The following is a 17,416-nucleotide window of genomic DNA, read 5'->3' as shown; positions in this document are numbered from 1 at the left end:
ACCTAAACGTACTTTATTGTACTCTAATAAATCTTCCAAAGTTTCAGCTCGATATTTTATTTACAAAAAAAGTTCTTAGGTTCAAAAAAATATTCAGTGAACCGAAAAAGAGAGGTCGGTAATATAGGTATTTAGCTGTGTCACATGCCCTTACAATATATTTTTTTACATCTTTTATTATTAAGATTTGTACTTAAACGTAGTTTTCTTTCGGCTTTTGCATTTCTCAAAGTTTGAGACCGATATTTTATGTATAAAAAAAGTTCGAACGTTCAAAAAATGTTGAGGTTCAGAAAAAACATGAAATAATTTTCAGTGAAGTTCCTACCAAAATGCAGTACCTAAACGTACTTTATTGTACTCTAATACATTTTCCAAAGTTTCAGCTCGATATTTTATTTATAAAAAAAGTTCTTAGGTTTAAAAAAACATTCAGCGAACTGAAAAAGTGAGGTCGGCAGTATAGGTATTTAGCTGTGTCACATGCCCTTAAGCGAAAAAATGAAAAAAGGAGCAACAAAAGGAATTTTCTCGAAAACAGAAGACAAAAAAATTAATTATATTAGAAAAATTAGTCAGTAGTTAACATACCAAGTGAATAAAGAGATTGTTCAAGTGCCTTGCAACAATCTGCGAGAATTTCGCTTTCATTTTATCAAGACGTCTTCTTTGTTCAACGACGGCACTCAATCTTTCGAGGCCTGGAGGTAGGGGAGCTGTTATCGCCTTCAAAAGAGCTACACCAGCGAGATGAAGCTCTTCTCGATTTCCGGGAAGCTCGGCTTCATCCAGTGTTGTCTGGTGATTTTCGGGAATCTTTAATTGTGTCTGGAAAATTAATTTTTAATCGACAAATTATCAAGAAAATAGATTTTTTTATTATTTCGCTTTATTTTCAAATTCTGTAAGTCATTCAAAATTTCTTACAATTACTGCATCAAGTTGTTCAAGAAGTTGTCTCGCATTGAGATTAGCAGTGTGGATTGCTTGATTTTTTTGACCAACTCTTGCCATAGCTTCTCTAATTCTTCCCAAGGCTTCATCGTAAACACTTAAACGTGCCTCAACCAAGGAAGCTTCTGAAATCGCTGCTTCTATTCCGTTCATTAAAAGCGTAACTTGGGGTTCCGATGCCAAAACCGATTGTATATTTTCCTTTTAAAAATAAATAAATATTGTAATAATAAAATCTTATCTTTTATTTGAAATTATTGGATGAAATTTTTCATTAGATCGAATCAATTTCAAATCAGGCAGGTTTTTTAAAAGGGATTTAGGCAATACGTATTTTTTCTAATTTTCGAAACAAAAATTGTCTACGAGTTTGAAAATGGTCTAAAATTTAAAAAATGGTGATGATTATTCTAAAAATATTAAAAGTCAATTTGTTTAAAAAACCCACATTTATATTGTTTGACAACTTTTCGTTAAATTTGTGATTTCATAAGGAATAAATCTTGTGAGCTTTGTGCTGGCTAAATTATGTTTGTGGAGAGGGGCATTTTTTCCTTCGTAAAAATGCATTTTCATTTTACATTGTACTATATAAAAAAAGTGGCGTAATTAAATGTTCGAATATCTCGCGCTCGCGGTTCAAAACCTGTTGACTTTTGAATAATTCGAAATCGCTCCATTTATTAAATTAGAAATTTAAAAATGAAATCCGCCGCTAACTTTCAATTCATTTAAAACTGGCAATTTAAATTTTTATTATTATGGGATAATACCTCCACCCCCCATAAATCGACCAAGAAGGGACAAATGATTAATTTGCCCCCCTCTAAAATGGAATGATTAAATTTATCGGAGCTTTTAAATTTTTCACAAAAATCTACCTGAAATCTTTGGGGAATCTTTAAAATCTTGGCGAAATAATTTAAATCTATTGAAAATATTTGAAATTTTTGGGAAATTATTTAACTCTTTGTGCAATCTTTGAAATCTATTTGATATATTTGTGAAACTATTCTAATCTTTGAGAAATCTTTCCAAATTTTTGCGAAATATTTGAAATATTCGACAATATTTGTGAAATTAATGAAATCTTTAATAATAATCGAACTCTTTTCGAAATATTTAAAATTTTTGTGAAAATGTTGATATCTTTGTGAAATCCTTAAGAAATCTTTGTTCAATCTTTGAAATCCTTGAGAAATCTTTGGGAAATCATTGAAATATTTGTGAAGCCTTTCTGAAAACTTAAGAAATTTCTGTGAAATCTTTCTAAAATTATTTAAATCTTTGTAAAAAAATTCAAGCCTCTTTGAAATCTTTGGGGAATTATTAAAATCCCTGTGAAATGTTTATGAAATCTGTTTAAAAGCTATAGAAAATTTTTCGACAGATTCAAAATATTTGGTAAGGTTTGTAAATTTTTTTTTAATCTGTGGGAAATCATTGAAATCTTTGTGGAAGCTTTCTGAAAGCTTTGGAAATCCTTGTGAAATTTTTATGAAATCTGTTTAAATGCTTTAGAAAATTTTTTGACTGATTCAAAATATTTGGTAATGTTTGTAAAATTTTTGAAATCTGTGGGAAATTATTGAAATATTTGTGGAAGATTTCTGAAAGCTTTGGAAATCCTTGTGAAATCGTTCCGAAATCAATGAAATTTTTGTGAAATAATTAAAGACTTTGTGATGTCTTTAGGAAATCATTTAAATCCTCGTAAAATCTCTTTGAAAGCTTTGAAAATTTTTGCGACATGTTCAAAATATTTGCTAAAGTTTGTAAAATTATTGAAAGCTTTGGGAAATTATTGAAATCTATCTGAAATCTTTGCGAAATATTTGTAGTCTTTGGGACATCATTAACGTCTATCTGAAATCATTGAAATCTTTGTGAACTAATTAAAGCCTTTGTGAAATCTTTGGTAAATCATTAAAATCATCGTGAAATCTTTATGAAATCTTTGAAATTTTTCTAAAATATTTGGGAAATGATTAAAATCCTTGTTAAATCTTATTGAAAGATTTCGAAAATTTTGCGACATATTCAAAATCTTTGTGAAATCTTAAAAATCTTTGGGAAACTATTATAATCTTTGTGAAATCTTTAGACATTATCGCGAAATATTTGAAATATTCGACAATAATTATGAAATTATTAAAAATCTTTGTGAAATCTTTGTTCAAACTTTGATATTCTTAAGAAACCTTTAGGAAATAATTGAAATCTTTTTGAGATCTTTCTGAAATAATTCAAAGCTTTGTAAAATAATGAAAGTCTTTTTGAAATCTTTGAGAAATTATTGAAATCCTTGTGAAATCTTTGTGAAATCTTGTTGAAAGCTTCGGAAATTATTGCGACAGATTCCAAATATTTGGTAATGTTTGTAAAATTATGGAAATCTGTGGGAAATCATTGAAATTTTTGTTCAAGCTTTCTAACAGTTTTGGAAATCCTTGTGAAATTTTTCTGAAATCATTGCAATTTTTGTCAAATAATTAATGCCTTTGTGAAATCTTTGAGAAATTATTAAAATCCTTGTGAAATATTTTTGAAAGATTTAGAAATTTTTGCGACATATTCAAAATATTTGGTAATGTTTGTAAAATTATTGAAATCTTTGGGAAACCTTTGCGAAATATTTGAAATCTTTGACAAATTATGGAAATCTTTTTAAATATTTGCGAAAAATTAGAAATATTTTTTCAATATTTGATATTTATAAAATTATTGAAATCTTTGTGAAATCATTCAAATCTGTCTGATATATTTGTGAAATTATTTAAGTCTTTGTGAAATCTTCAATAAATCGTTGAACTCTTTTCGAAATATTTCAAATATTTGGTAATATTTGTGACATTATTGAAATCTCTGTGAAATACTTCAGAAATATTTTTTCAATCTTTGAAATCCTTAAAAAATCCTTTGGAAATCATTAAAATCCTTATAAAATATTTGTGGAATCTTTCTAAAAGATCTGGAAATCTTGACAACATATTAAAAATATTTGTTAATGTTTGCAAAATTATTGAAATCTTTAGGGAATCGTTAAAATTTTTGTGAAACATTTATGAAAACATTGAAAATCTTTGTGAAATCTTTCTGAAATGATTCAAATCTTTGTAAAATAATGAAAGTCTTTGTGAAATTATTAAGATCCCAGTAAAATCTTTTTGAAAGCTTTAGAAGTTTATTGACAGATTCAAAATATTTGGTAATGTTTGTAAAATTATTGAAATCTTTGGGAAATCATTGAAATCTTTGTTAAATAATTAAAGTCTTTGTAAAATCTTGGGAAATCATTAAAATCCTCGTGTATTCTTTGTGAAATCTTAATTAAAGCTGTTGAAATCTTTGAAATATTTGGTAATTGAAATCTATCTGAAATCTTTGGGAAGTCATTGAAATCTTTGTGAAGTCTTTGTAAAACCTTTCGAAATATTTCCGAAATATTTGTGAAATTTCATAAATCTTTGTGAAATCATTAATATCTTTGTGAAACCTTTTTTATGTATCTGAGATATTTGCAGAACCGTTGAAATCTTTGTGAAATATTTTTAAAATCATTAAAATCTTTGTGCAATCTTTGAAATTTAACGAAAAATGTTGTGAATTTTTTTTAATTTATCCAATATTTGCGAAATATTTGTGAAATTTGTTAAACCTTTAGAAAATCATTCAAATTTTTGTGAAATTTTGGAAATCTTCGCGAAATATTTTAAATATATTTGAAATATTTGGTAAAATTGGTGATATTATAGAAAACTTTGTGAAAATTGGTGGAAAATCATTGAAGTCTTTGTGAATTCTTTTTAATCTATTTCAACTATTATTCAACTAGTTTCAACTAATATTCAGCTAATATTATAAGACTTTAAGACTTATTTAATGAGATATTGCATAACTTCTAACGGTTTCAAAAGATTTTAAGGAATTTCAAAATATTTCTAGAGACCCCAAAGTGTTTTAAAAGATGTTAAGAATTGTCAAAGTATTTTCAATTATTTCAGGAAATTTTTAATAAGATTTTAAGTTATTTATGAAGATTTTAAAGGATTTTACATAAGTTTAACTACTTGTAAAAGACTACAAGGTATTCAGAGAGATTTTAACGATTTTTTAAAAGTTTTGAATTCTATTCAAAATATTTCAAAGGATATTAAAAACTTTTTAATTTTTTCAAGTGGTCTCAAAATATTTAAAGGGATTTCAAGAGATTTTAAAAGATCCCAAAAAGTTTTGAGAAATTTTTTTTTTCAAATTTCAAAAACATGAAAAAAATATTGTCTGGAAAACTCCCCCTTTTCTATTATTTTCAAAGTTTTTGACCAGTCTTTGCTTAGATACAAAACGCATGCTATCATCTTTATGCGGGTTGACCCATTTTTGAAGCCGGCAGAATTTTCTTTCCTAAAAATATAATTTTGGAATTTTTCTCGTAATTTTTTATCCTAACATTTCTCGCATCTGTCTGCGAGAAAAATTTTAAAAATCATTTGTATGAAAACAATTCTCTTGTCTATAAAAGTACTTTAGTCCGCATAAAAATCACAAGTCGTCTTATTTATGAAATTACAAATTCAATAAAAAATGGACAAAAAATATAAGTGTCGATTTTTTGAGAAAATCAACTTTTAATATTTTTAGAAAAACCGTGGTCGTCTGTTAATTTTGAACCTTTTCAACCTTTTTTCAATCGCATAAATTAGCAACAAAATGTTTGTTAAATAGGAAAAACACGTATCGCTTAATTTTCTCTAAAAAACAACAAATTAAATAACACTTTACCCCGTCTAAAACTGAAAGATCTTTAGAGAGAGTTTCCATAAAAGACTCGGCATTCGAAACCGCATAATCGCAAGATTCCATTAACTTTGCGAGATCGTTTGCTTCCTTATCGGTAATTGGTTGATATTCCATTGGCAAGGTAGATTCTAATAATCCTGTAAATCATATATAAATATTTTAAAAAATAGAAATTTTATTATTGGAAGATCAGAGTGATCATTTTAATCGATGAAAAAATCCCTGTTGTTTCCCCGTTTGCAAAAATTGGTCACGGTCATTGAAATTTAAAAAAAAATGAACTCTTGGAGCTGAAATTTTGTTCATTTGAAACATTGAAAACTAAACTGCAAATTGAAGCACTCAAAATAGACCTCTTCAATTTTAAACTTTTAGAATTCAAGCTTAAAACAATTATAATTAAAAAATCTCAGTATTTTGGTGGAAATTTTATTTATTTTCTTTGTTAAAAATACAACTAGTTGGTTTAACTGCTTTGTTAAAAATTAATTTTTTGGTTCCAGATTCATCATTTTAGTTGAAAATAAATCTGTTTTGTTGGAAATTAATTTATTTTTATTGAAAATTCTTTTTTTCTGGTTTGAAATTTACTTTTGTTAACTGAAAATTTACTATTTTATTTTCGGTTGAAAATTTGTCGTTTTGATACGATTCAACTGTTCTTTATTAAAATGAAAATGGAGAAAATTTTAATTGTTCTTTATTTTATTGATCGCTTTAGTTGAAAAATGATATATTTTGTGAAAAATTCATCCCATTGGTTATAATTTAATTTGTTCAGTTGAATATACATTTTTTAGCTGAATATTAATTTATTTGGTTAGAAATACAACTATTTGGTTGAAAATTCATTTTTTTTTAATTTTAAATTCATTTTGTTCACTAAAATGTAACTGTTCCATGTTTTAATTATTTGAGTACAACATTTTTGGTTGTAATTTCAACTTTTTTATAGAAAATTGTATTTTTAACTTTTGAAAATTTATCTCTAATTAAAATTTTTTTTATTTTGTTCAAGATTCGACTTTTTTTTATCGAAAATCATCTTTTCGATAAAAATTTTAACTTTTTAGTTTAAGATTAATTTTTCTAGTTAAAGATTCCTTATTTAACCATTAATTTCTTTGGTTGAAAATGTGACTATTTGGTTAAAAATGAGCTTTTATGTTGTTTGAAAATTTATTTTTTTAGTTGAAAATGTAACTGTTCCATCTTGGGTTGGAAATGTATATTTTTATTTGAAAAATTAATGTGTTTTGTAGAAAATTCGTCTTTTTGTAGAAAAATAAATTTCATTATTTGAAACTTAAATATTTATTTATTAATTGATAAATAATTAATAATAAAAAATTATTAATTACAACTGTTTCGTTTAAATTCGTTTTTTAGTTTGCTTAGAATTAATTTGTATCACCGGAAGTGTAACTAATTCCAATTTTGGTTAAAATTGATCCTTTTTGGTTAAAAATGAATTCATTTTGTTGAAAATTAAATTAATTTGGTACAAAATTCATATTTCTGGAATGAAAATTCAACTTTTTTGCAGAAAATTCGTCTTTTTCACTTTAAAATTCAACAATTTTGTTGCAAATTAACTTTTTTGTTTGAAAATCATATTTTCTGAGTGAGAAACTCAACTGTTTTGTAGAAAATTAATCTTTGTAGCTTGAAAATTTCACATTTTGGATGATTTTTTTTTCTTTCATTGACTACAATATCATTCTTGAAAATGTATCATTTTAAGTCGAAAATTCATGTATTTTGAATTAAAAATTAATTTCATTAGTTGAAAATTCATCATTTCGGTTGAATATTAATTTCCTTTGTGAAAAATTCTACTATTTGGTTTAAATTCGATTTTTTTTTATCATTATCTTTTTCACTGAAAGCGTAATTATTCTATTTTTGGTTGAAATTTGTTCTTTTTTAGTTGAAAATTAATTTTTTTTTGGTCAAAAATTTAATTATCTCGGTACAAAATTCATATTCTTGTGATCAAAAATCAATTTTTTTGGTATAAATTTCTTCTTTTTGAATTTAAAATTCAACCAGTTTTTTGGAAATCAACTTTTTTGTTCAAAAATCATATTTTCGTTGTAAAAAATTCAACTCTTTTGTAAAAAAAATCGTCTTTGTGGCTGTAAAATTCAACATTACGGATGAATCTTGTTCCTTTATTAACTAAAAAATGTGTCTTGGTTGAAAATTAATTTCATTAGTTGAAAAGTTATCTCTTTGATTAAAAATGTAACTATTTGGTTCAAATTTAATTTTTATGTTGGATGAAAATTAAATTTTTCAGCTGAAAATATAACGGTTCCATTTTGGGTTGACTAAATATCTTTTTTACTTGTAAATTAATGTATTTTGTAAAAAAATTGTCTACTTTGTAGAAAATTAATCCCTTTAGTTGAAAATTAATTTCATTGGTTGAAAATTGAACGAAATGGTTTAAATTCGGTAGTAAAAATTAGGTTTTATCTTCGTTGAAAATTATTTTAGCTGAAAATGTAAATATTCTAATTTGGCTTGAAAACGAATCATATTTAGTCAAAACTTAATGTATTTTTTTGAAAATTCTTCAGTTTCAACTGAAAATACAATTATTGTTGTGAAAAATTCACCCTAAAAATGCAATAATTAATTGGCATGAAAATTAAATTTACCTACCAGCATCAAATTTGATACTCTCATCCAGTGTTCCATCTATCACACACGAGGGATCTATGAGCCACTCCTTAGGTAAATTTTTGAACTCTGGCCTCTGAGAAAGACTAAAAGAGCAGGTGTATAAATTGACGACAAAACTCTGTCTTTCCTGAGCTGTCATGACAGACCATTTGTAAATTTTGTCGATGTGTAGTTCCAGGTCCATCGAATTTCCACTGACACCGTCAACAGTTCGAATATCAGCCAGAGGCCAGGTCTGCTTCTTTTTAAAGACATTCTTGTCACTCTTTTTCACTTGATGCAAAAAGAAGGATCCTGGAGTATCGTTGACAGAAGTCAGACAGAGAAAACTCATTTTCTTTTTCTTATAAGCTTTTCTCACGCTACAAACGGTCAATATTTTTTCATCGTTGGGGGTGAAGATCTCTCTTTGAAGTGTGTGACGTATTGCCGGCATTATGACTCTCTTTTTATACTAAAACAGACGATTCTGGAAATATTTACATATTTATTTTAAAACATTCCTGTTTCTTTCTGGGTTTCAAACATTTGTTCCAGACCCCTCTTTTTCATTTTAAATACAACTAAAACTGCTTGCACAGTTAATTACCTGTTTACTAATCTTAAACCTTTAAATCACTAAAAAATGATTACGTATTATGTATTTATAAAACTCTGAAGAGCACTTAAAAATAATATATTTATGCAACATAACCTATTTTCTTTTTAATAAAGATCGAAAGTAATCGTTTCAGCGATTTTTCAAGAAGTAATCCCCTAAATCATGAGATTTCATCATTAAACTCTAAGAAGTACTCTAAATTATATATTTCAGACAAGATATAAGAAAATAAAATGTTTTTTTAAATTGTTTTTCACAACTTGACATCTGACGTTTCATGATGCCTGAAGCTGCCTGAAGTTGACTGCAGATACTGTTCGATATTCATAGTTCCGCGAAAATTTAAATTTAATAAATGAAAAATCCTTTTTTTTGCAAATTAATCATTACATTTTTAGTTCATTCATAAAACAATGTTTTTTTTTTATTAGCTATTCAGTTTGAAAAAAAATTTTAATATATAAGTTCCTGGTTAGTTTTTCTTGGATCGTTCTAAATTTCACAAATATAGCATTATTGTTTACTGAAAGAAAGTTTCAAAGTGCTTTCAAGTTTTAAAAAGTCTTCTATTTTTTATAACGAAAACTAACAAATGCTATATTTCCAAAGAAAAAATTCAACTGCATTGACGAAATTTTGTCTTTTTGGCTTGAAAGTTTCACAATTTTCATGAATTTTCGTTCTCTTCCTGGACTGAACAATATTTTTTGTTGAAAATATTTAACCATTCTTTTTAAAATTCGTCTTGTGTTATTAAATTCAAGTGTTTTTAATTTGACATTAAAATGTTTTCGGTTTTAAAATTCAACTACTTATGGTTGAAAGTATGATTCAAAATTTATCAACTATTTTGATGAAAATTCTTTTGTTTTATTTTTTGTTGAAAGTTATTTTTATAAAGTGAAAATGTGTTCATCTCAACATCAACTCAACAGTTGTTCATTTTAAATTATAATCATTTTTAGTTAAAATATCATATTTCACATTTTTCATTGATAATTTATCTTTTTTAGTTAAAAATTCAACTAAGTGTACTTGGTAAAGATGTGTTTCTTTTTGTTAAAAATTAATTGACTGAAGATTTAAATATTCCTTTTTTGGTTAAAAAATTACCTTATTTAGTTTAAAATTCATGTCTTTTACTGAAAATGTTTTCAGTAAAATGGATATAATTTTCTTGGTCAAAAATTCATGTTTTCGGCTAAAAAACTATTTTTTGGTAGAAAATTGAACTATTTTGTAAATGTTGTTTTTTTGTTGTTTCAGATTTTATTTATTAATCTTCTTAGTGAAAAATTCATCCTTTTGGTTGAAAAACTATTATCTGGTTGAAAATTTAACTTTTTTTGAAAATTTGTTTTTACTTTGTTTGAACATTGATTTATTAATCTTCTTGTTAAAAAATTTAACCTTTTGGTTCAAAAACTATTTTTTGACCGAAAATTGAACTATTATTTGAAAATTCGTATTTATTTCGTTTAAAAATTGATCTTTTTAAGTTGAAAATTCAACTATTTTGTTAATAATTTGTTATTCTTTGTTTGAAAATTAATTTTTTTCTAACTAAAAATCTAACTATTTTATTGAAAATTTTATTAAAAATTTTCAAAAGTCTTGTTTTAAATTTGTTTTTGTCTTATTGAAATTCTTGCTATTTTGTTGAAAATTGGTTGTTTTTTGTTGTTAAAAATTAGTTTTTTTATCTGAAAATTCAATTATTCAATTTTTTTTGAAAATTGCTTTTTTTCTGTTAACAAATATTTTTTTAACTGGAAATTAAAACTATTTTATTTTTGGTAAAAATGTATCTTTCTTGTAAGAAATTCAAAAACATTTTTGAAAATTCTTGGTACACATTCGTGTCTTTTGGTAGAATGTTATTCTTCCGGTTTGAAGATTTATTTTCTTGGTTGAAAATTTAACTATTTTGTTAAAAAAATGCGTTTCTTTGTTGAAAATTCAATTTTTTTACCAAAAATAAAAATATTCCATTGTTGGTTACAAATTTATTTTGTTTAGTTGAAAATTTATTTCTATATTTGACAGTTTAATTGTTTCGTAGAAAATTAATCTTCTTGTTTTAAAATTAATGTTGTTGGTAACAAAATTGAATTTTTTTCAGAATGTATTTTTTTCAGTTTAAAATTCAACTATATGGTTGAAAAATTATATATTCTGTTTGAAAATTTATATTTTTTGTTAGAAATAATAGTTGAAAATGTAATTCTTTTTTTAAAATTAATTTTGTAATGGTTGAAAAATATTTTTTCAACTAAAAATTTAAGTTTTTCATTTTTGATTGAAAATTCTAACTTTCCCATTTTTGATTAAACACTTTAACTTTTCTATTTCTCATTAAAAAACATATATTTTTAGTTGAAAATGTATTTCTTTCATTGAAAATTGAACTATGTTGCTGCAATTAAATTTTTTTGTTGTTAAAAATTAATTTTGTCAAATAAACATGTAACTTTACCATTTTGGTTGAAAATTTACTTTCTTTAGATGAAAGTTCTTTTTTTCAGCTAAAAATGTAGCTATTTTGTTAAAAATTCGTCTTTGTAGTAGGAAATTAATCTTCTTCTTTGAAAATTCATCTTTTTGGTTGAAAACATAACTTTCTTTTTTAATTCTTTGTTAATCATTGAAATTTTGATTTAAAATTTATCTTTATCAGATGAAAATTCCTTTATTCGAGGAAAAAAAATATTTAAAAAATTATGAAAACACGTATTTTATAACGCTCTTTCAGAGAATAATATGTTACATTTGTGAAATTAAGAACAGCGCAAGAAGAACTGACGAGTAATTAAAATATTATATGTTTTCTTTCCAAACTGAATGAACTACACTTATACCTTGGTTCATGAATAATCTAGAAACTTTTATTGTTAAATTGTATAGAAAAATAACGTTTTCATTTATCCAAGTTGAATTTTCGCTGAACTTTAGCTGTCGATTACTCAATATCGATATTAGAAAATTCGAGAAAAAAATGGAAGACTGATTGAAGCTAACTTCATTCTTCTCCATCTTCAGTCTTCGTCATTTGTGAAAAGGAAAGGCGTGCTTCGTTTTAAAGTAAATAATTATAGTTTTCTCGCAAAAATGGCTTTACACGTTCCAAAGGCCCCTGGCATGTCCCAGATGATGAAGGATGGTGCTCGAGTGAGTATAAAAATGCTTTTAATATCTGTAATGATTTCTTCTTTGCTCGAATTTCATTGTCGCCGGTGAGGTTATATACTTTTAGACAGTGCCATGGTGCCATGCCTCCTTTATTCTTCATGGCCATAAAAGGGCATAATTCGCAAATTTCAGAGTGTTATATTAATCATCCGATTAAATTTTCATGCATTCATTATTTTGTGGTTAGAAAATTACATCGGCATTTATTTTTTGCTCGTATATTGTTTTGTTCATTAATTTTGCCAGCGTTTACAATTTATTAGGATCCACCAAAATCGATTTTCTGTTTTAATTGAGCATAAAATAAAAACAAAATTATTGTATTCGGTGTTTTTATTTCTAATAAACATTCTTATGACTTTAATTAGTTAAATTAGCTTTAGCTTTTTGGAGCAAGTCTTACAAATTGTTCCAAACCTTCATCTCTAATACTTATAAAGTAGAATACAAAATATTTTTGCATAAAACAATAAAATTGAGAATTAAAAGTTTCATATTTTCTTAATTTGAATCCAATTTCAACTTCATAAATTTTATTACATCGTATCTATAAACTTTACAATTATAACTAGCTAAAATAGCCCCCTACATGTTTTATTTTATTTTCATTGTCTAATTATCAAATTAAAATGTTTGATTACATTTAATTTGAATGCATTTGAATGTCAATTGTAAAGTTTTCAATTCGAAATCTTCCTAATTGAAGAAATTTCAAGTGTTAATCATCAAAATTACAGTATTTGTCATTTTAAAATTTTAAACTTGCATAATTTTCAATTGCAAATTTAAAAACAAAAGCTCTTTATTGTTAAAGATCTAAAATTCAACGTTCCAAAATTTTGAAGAGTAATTTCAAATTTAAATCATCAAAATTCTAAAATTTTTATTTGTAAAAATTAAAATGCGTAACATTTTTCAATTTTCAATGTTTATATTTTGCAGGTACGTCTTGTTACAAAATTTTTTTAATAGTTGAATTTGGAAGATTTACAGTCAATAACTCTTTAATTTAAAAAATTTATTAAGTTAAAATTCTTTAATTTTGAAGAGTTGCAATTAAAGATTCTTGAAATTCGAAAATATGGACTTAAATTTCTCAATTTTTAAGATTTATTTTATAAAGGTATGCAGTTTTGAACTTTCAATTTTGAATATTTACAATTGAAAAATGTTCAACTGTAATGTTATATGTATAAAAATTCTTAAATTTGTATGATTTATATTTATAACATCAAAAGCCAAGTTTTGAATGCTACATCTTCCCAATTGTAAAAATTTCAATTGTTCATCAAAATTACGAAAGTTTTAATTATAAAACTTGAAACATGCATCATTTTAAATCAAATTATAACTTTTCAATATTTAAAATTACTTAATTTTAAAGATTTAAAATTCAAAGTTCTATAATTTTCAAGATTTTACCCCGAAAGGGAAATGGCTTAATGGTGTAATAATATTTAAATGTGTACAATTTAGAATATTTTTAAATAGAGGGAATTCAGGTTCATAACAAAATTTATAATATTTTAAGAATTCAGGAATTTCACGAATATTGAAAGATTTAAGAGAAATCAAGGAGTTCAGGATATTCAAAGAAGTGAGGAAATTCAAAATATACAAGGAATTAATAATATCCTAGGAATTCAAAGAATTTCGAAGATTCCACGATTTTAGGCAATTAAGCCAATTGGGCGTGTGGATTCCATAACGTCCTTAGCGCTCGGACTCGCTCTCCCAGTACCCTGTGCCCTGCGTAAACCCGGAAAAATTTCCGAAAATTACCAACTTCGGAAATTCACTGCGCAAAAAATATTACTATATGCGGCTCGATGAGCCGCACAACTTTCATAAAGAAACTTTTTTCATTAAATTGATAGTTGTCACTGAGCAACAATATATAAACAAATAAAGTAAAAATCGGTCATTTCAGCTTTGTGAATTTTTATCTGAAGAAAAACTACAGAAAAAGGCATACCATCAGCTGGAAGTATTGATAGGGTCCTGAAGAAACTCCATAACTGAAAAAATTAGTTTTGTGATTTTTGGGTGCTAATTACAATTTTTTTCAGGTTTTTTTTTAATGCAAATATTTGCCAATTTATAAAATACAACTTAATACTCATAATAAGATACTTAAAAATTTTTTAAAATAATTTATCATTGTTTTCAGAAATTGTCTCTCAGAATAGAGATAGAAAGTTGCGGTTTTTCCAAAACTTTTTAAATTTTGGTCCAATTTTCATATAAACTTAGGTGATACTTAATGCTTGTTAACAAAAATAATTGTTCAAACAATTTATTATTATTGCCAATAACATTCAATTTCAATAAGGCTAGAAAGTTGCGGTTTTTTCTGAACTCTTACATTTTTGTCCACTTTTTACTAAATAATGTAATAGTTAATGCAAGTTAAGAAACATTCTTATTTATAAAATTGTTTATTGTTTATAACTATATTTTCATAGGGTAATGCTAGAAATATGCTTTGACTTTGTAGTTACACCAAAAATAATAAGAAAACCTCAAGCAAAATCAATTTTGAAATAGTATTGTATTGTTTTAAACACATTTCTTTGCTTTTTTTCTAATTAATAAAAAAATTAATTCAAACAAAAAAGCTATCTTACACAAGAGACAGAAATATAGAATGGAATATAATATAGGTGTAGGTGGGGGGACTAGGTCTGTAAATGAATTGTGAAAGTTTTGTTTTGAATTATAATAAGCAGTTTTTTACAAAGCGCAATAGAGAAACTTGGTATTGCAAATATTTCATATTCAGCCCCCCTCCCCTTTATACTTCGGATAATCCCTGGGATCCATGTAGAAAATTTGAAGCATATATTTCAATTATCCGTTTTATTTCAGAAAGAAATATACACAGGAAAGAAAGAGATTGTTTTAAATATGATTATTTATGACGTTCATTCATTACTTTTTCATAACTAAAAAGACAAAGAAAAATTGAACATTTAAAAAACCAACAATTTTCTTGCACTGATCTAAGAGAAGGTAGTTACAAACAATAATAATAATATGTATAAACTTCACTTTTTTTCATTTTTTCAAGAATATATAACTTTAAAATCAAATGAACAATTAAATCTAAAAAGAAATGCTATTTAATTGAAACGAGCAGATGAAAGTTGAACATTTAAGAAGAAACCAGCACGTTTCTTCACTTGCTTAAGAGAAGACAGTTATAAACAATAATAAATTAATTATAGAACTTTTTTTGTTTAATTTACATTGATTATTACGATATTAAGTGAAAAGCGGATAAAAAGTTGAAAATTTCAGAAAAACCCGCAACTTTCCAGAATTATTAAAATTGGATATTATTAACAATAATAATAAATTGTTTAAAAAATTATTTTTGTTAACGATAATTCAGTATCGCCTAAGTTTTATTGAAAATTGGACGAAAAGTGGAAAAGTTTTGAAAAAACCGCAACTTTCCATCTCTATTCTAAGAGAACATTTCTGAAAAAAAATGAGAAATTGTTTAAACAATTTTTGTAAGCATCTAATTATGAGTATGGATTAGTATTTTACATATTGGCAACAATTTGCATTTAAAGAACCTTGAAAAAATACTAATTAACACCCAAAAATCGCAAAACTCATTTTTCAGTTATGGAGTTTTTCCAGGACCCTATAAAACAGACTTATGGTGGTGACATGTTGAAAATAATCCTTTATTCGTATTCCATAGCTCATTGTGAAGAGAAATGTTGACTATCAATACTTCCAGCTGATGGTAAGTCTTTTTCTGTATTTTTTCTTGAGATACAAATTCACAAAGCTGAAATGGCCAATTTTTTCGCTTTATTTGTTTATATATTGTTGCTCAGTAAAAAATTAAAAATCGCAAACGAAAATTCTCTTAAAAATTTAATATTGAACTTTTCGAAAAAAAAACTTAGAAATCGGTTAAAAAATACGACCTGTGGGCGATTATGAACAGTAAATTCCTATTCTAGACGACTGTGGTCTGTACGAGGGCGTCGGTCAATTCGAGTCGAGTGCGCGCGTGGCAATAAAAAATCGCTTACATCTCTTAAACAAAGAGAACGATTTAGATCAAATTTGGTCAAAGTTTTCCATAAACATCAAGGAACAACTTTGCCACTGGAAGTTGTCTGTTTGCAAAACTTCCCTGCAGACTTTTGTCCGTCAAAGTCTGAGGAAACGATTCCTGACAGTAATGATTTGCAATCATTTTTATGTTGCAAATATAAAAAAGAAATCTACTTTTAAAGCATAATTGGCATCAGAAGGGTTTTCTATTTGGAGAAAAAAAACGAGATTATTTCGTCAATCAAAAGCCGAGTTTTCGCGAGTTTAGTTTAAAAAGTCATTGATTTCAGTACAATGAAAATTTTCGGTTTTTAATTTTTAGCAAAAAAAAAAAAAAAAACAACTATGAACTTAATGAAAAAAATTTCTTTATGAAAGTTGTGCGGCTCGTCGAGCCGCATATAATAATATTTTTAGTGCAGTGAATTTCCGAAGTTGGTAATTTTCGGAAATTTTTCAGCGTTTACGCAGGGCACAGGGTACTGGGAGAGCGAGTTCGAGCGTTAAGGGCATGTGACACAGCTAAATACCTATATTACCGACCTCACTTTTTCAGATGATTAAATGTTTTTTTGAACCTAAGCACTTTTTTTGTGAATAAAATATCGAGCTGAAACTTTGAAAAATGTATTAGAGTACAATAAGGTACGTTTAGGTACTGCATTTTGGTAGGAACTTCACTGAAAATTATTTTATTTTTTTTCTGAACCTCGACATTTTTTGAACCTTCCAACTTTTTTATACATAAAATATCGGTCTCAAACTTTGAGAAATGCAAGAGCCGAAAGAAAACTACGTTTATGTACAAATCTTAATAATAAAATATGTAAAAAAAAATATTTCAACAATCAATTCCATCGGAATCAGCCGGTAACGTTGTACACGAAAATACGAACCCTGGCGGCCACTAGATGAGGCTCTAGAGGGTTCGTATTTTCGTGTACAACGTTACCGGCTGATGCCGATGGAATTGATTGTTGAAATATTTTTTTTTACATATTTTATTATTAAGATTTGTACTTAAATGTAGTTTTCTTTCGGCTCTTGCATTTCTCAAAGTTTGAGACCGATATTTTATGTATAAAAAAAGTTGGAACGTTC

General features: G+C 26.1%; 2 protein-coding genes across 2 annotated transcripts in view; one reads left to right on the top strand and one right to left on the bottom strand.

Moving 5' to 3' along the window:
• LOC117175035 (exocyst complex component 1) overlaps nucleotides 1-9,319 on the bottom strand; it is a 30,347-nt gene extending 21,028 nt beyond the window's left edge. Inside the window, exons 1-5 of the mRNA XM_033364547.1 lie at nucleotides 9,035-9,319; nucleotides 8,425-8,914; nucleotides 5,737-5,891; nucleotides 928-1,155; nucleotides 592-828 (exon numbers count right to left, since the gene is read on the bottom strand). Coding sequence (XP_033220438.1) covers nucleotides 592-828; nucleotides 928-1,155; nucleotides 5,737-5,891; nucleotides 8,425-8,881 — 1,077 coding nt within the window. The 5' untranslated portion in view covers nucleotides 8,882-8,914; nucleotides 9,035-9,319. The remainder of the gene's footprint in view (nucleotides 1-591; nucleotides 829-927; nucleotides 1,156-5,736; nucleotides 5,892-8,424; nucleotides 8,915-9,034) is intronic.
• Nucleotides 9,320-12,089: 2,770 nt separating this feature from the next.
• LOC117174491 (T-complex protein 1 subunit theta) overlaps nucleotides 12,090-17,416 on the top strand; it is a 24,674-nt gene continuing 19,347 nt past the window's right edge. Inside the window, exon 1 of the mRNA XM_033363651.1 lies at nucleotides 12,090-12,214. Coding sequence (XP_033219542.1) covers nucleotides 12,155-12,214 — 60 coding nt within the window. The 5' untranslated portion in view covers nucleotides 12,090-12,154. The remainder of the gene's footprint in view (nucleotides 12,215-17,416) is intronic.

The sequence above is a fragment of the Belonocnema kinseyi genome, chromosome 6, assembly GCF_010883055.1.
Source record: "Belonocnema kinseyi isolate 2016_QV_RU_SX_M_011 chromosome 6, B_treatae_v1, whole genome shotgun sequence".
NCBI classification, from domain to species: Eukaryota; Metazoa; Arthropoda; class Insecta; order Hymenoptera; family Cynipidae; genus Belonocnema; species Belonocnema kinseyi.
Note: the sequence above shows the minus strand (reverse complement) of the source record. Positions and strands in the feature narration are given on the sequence as shown.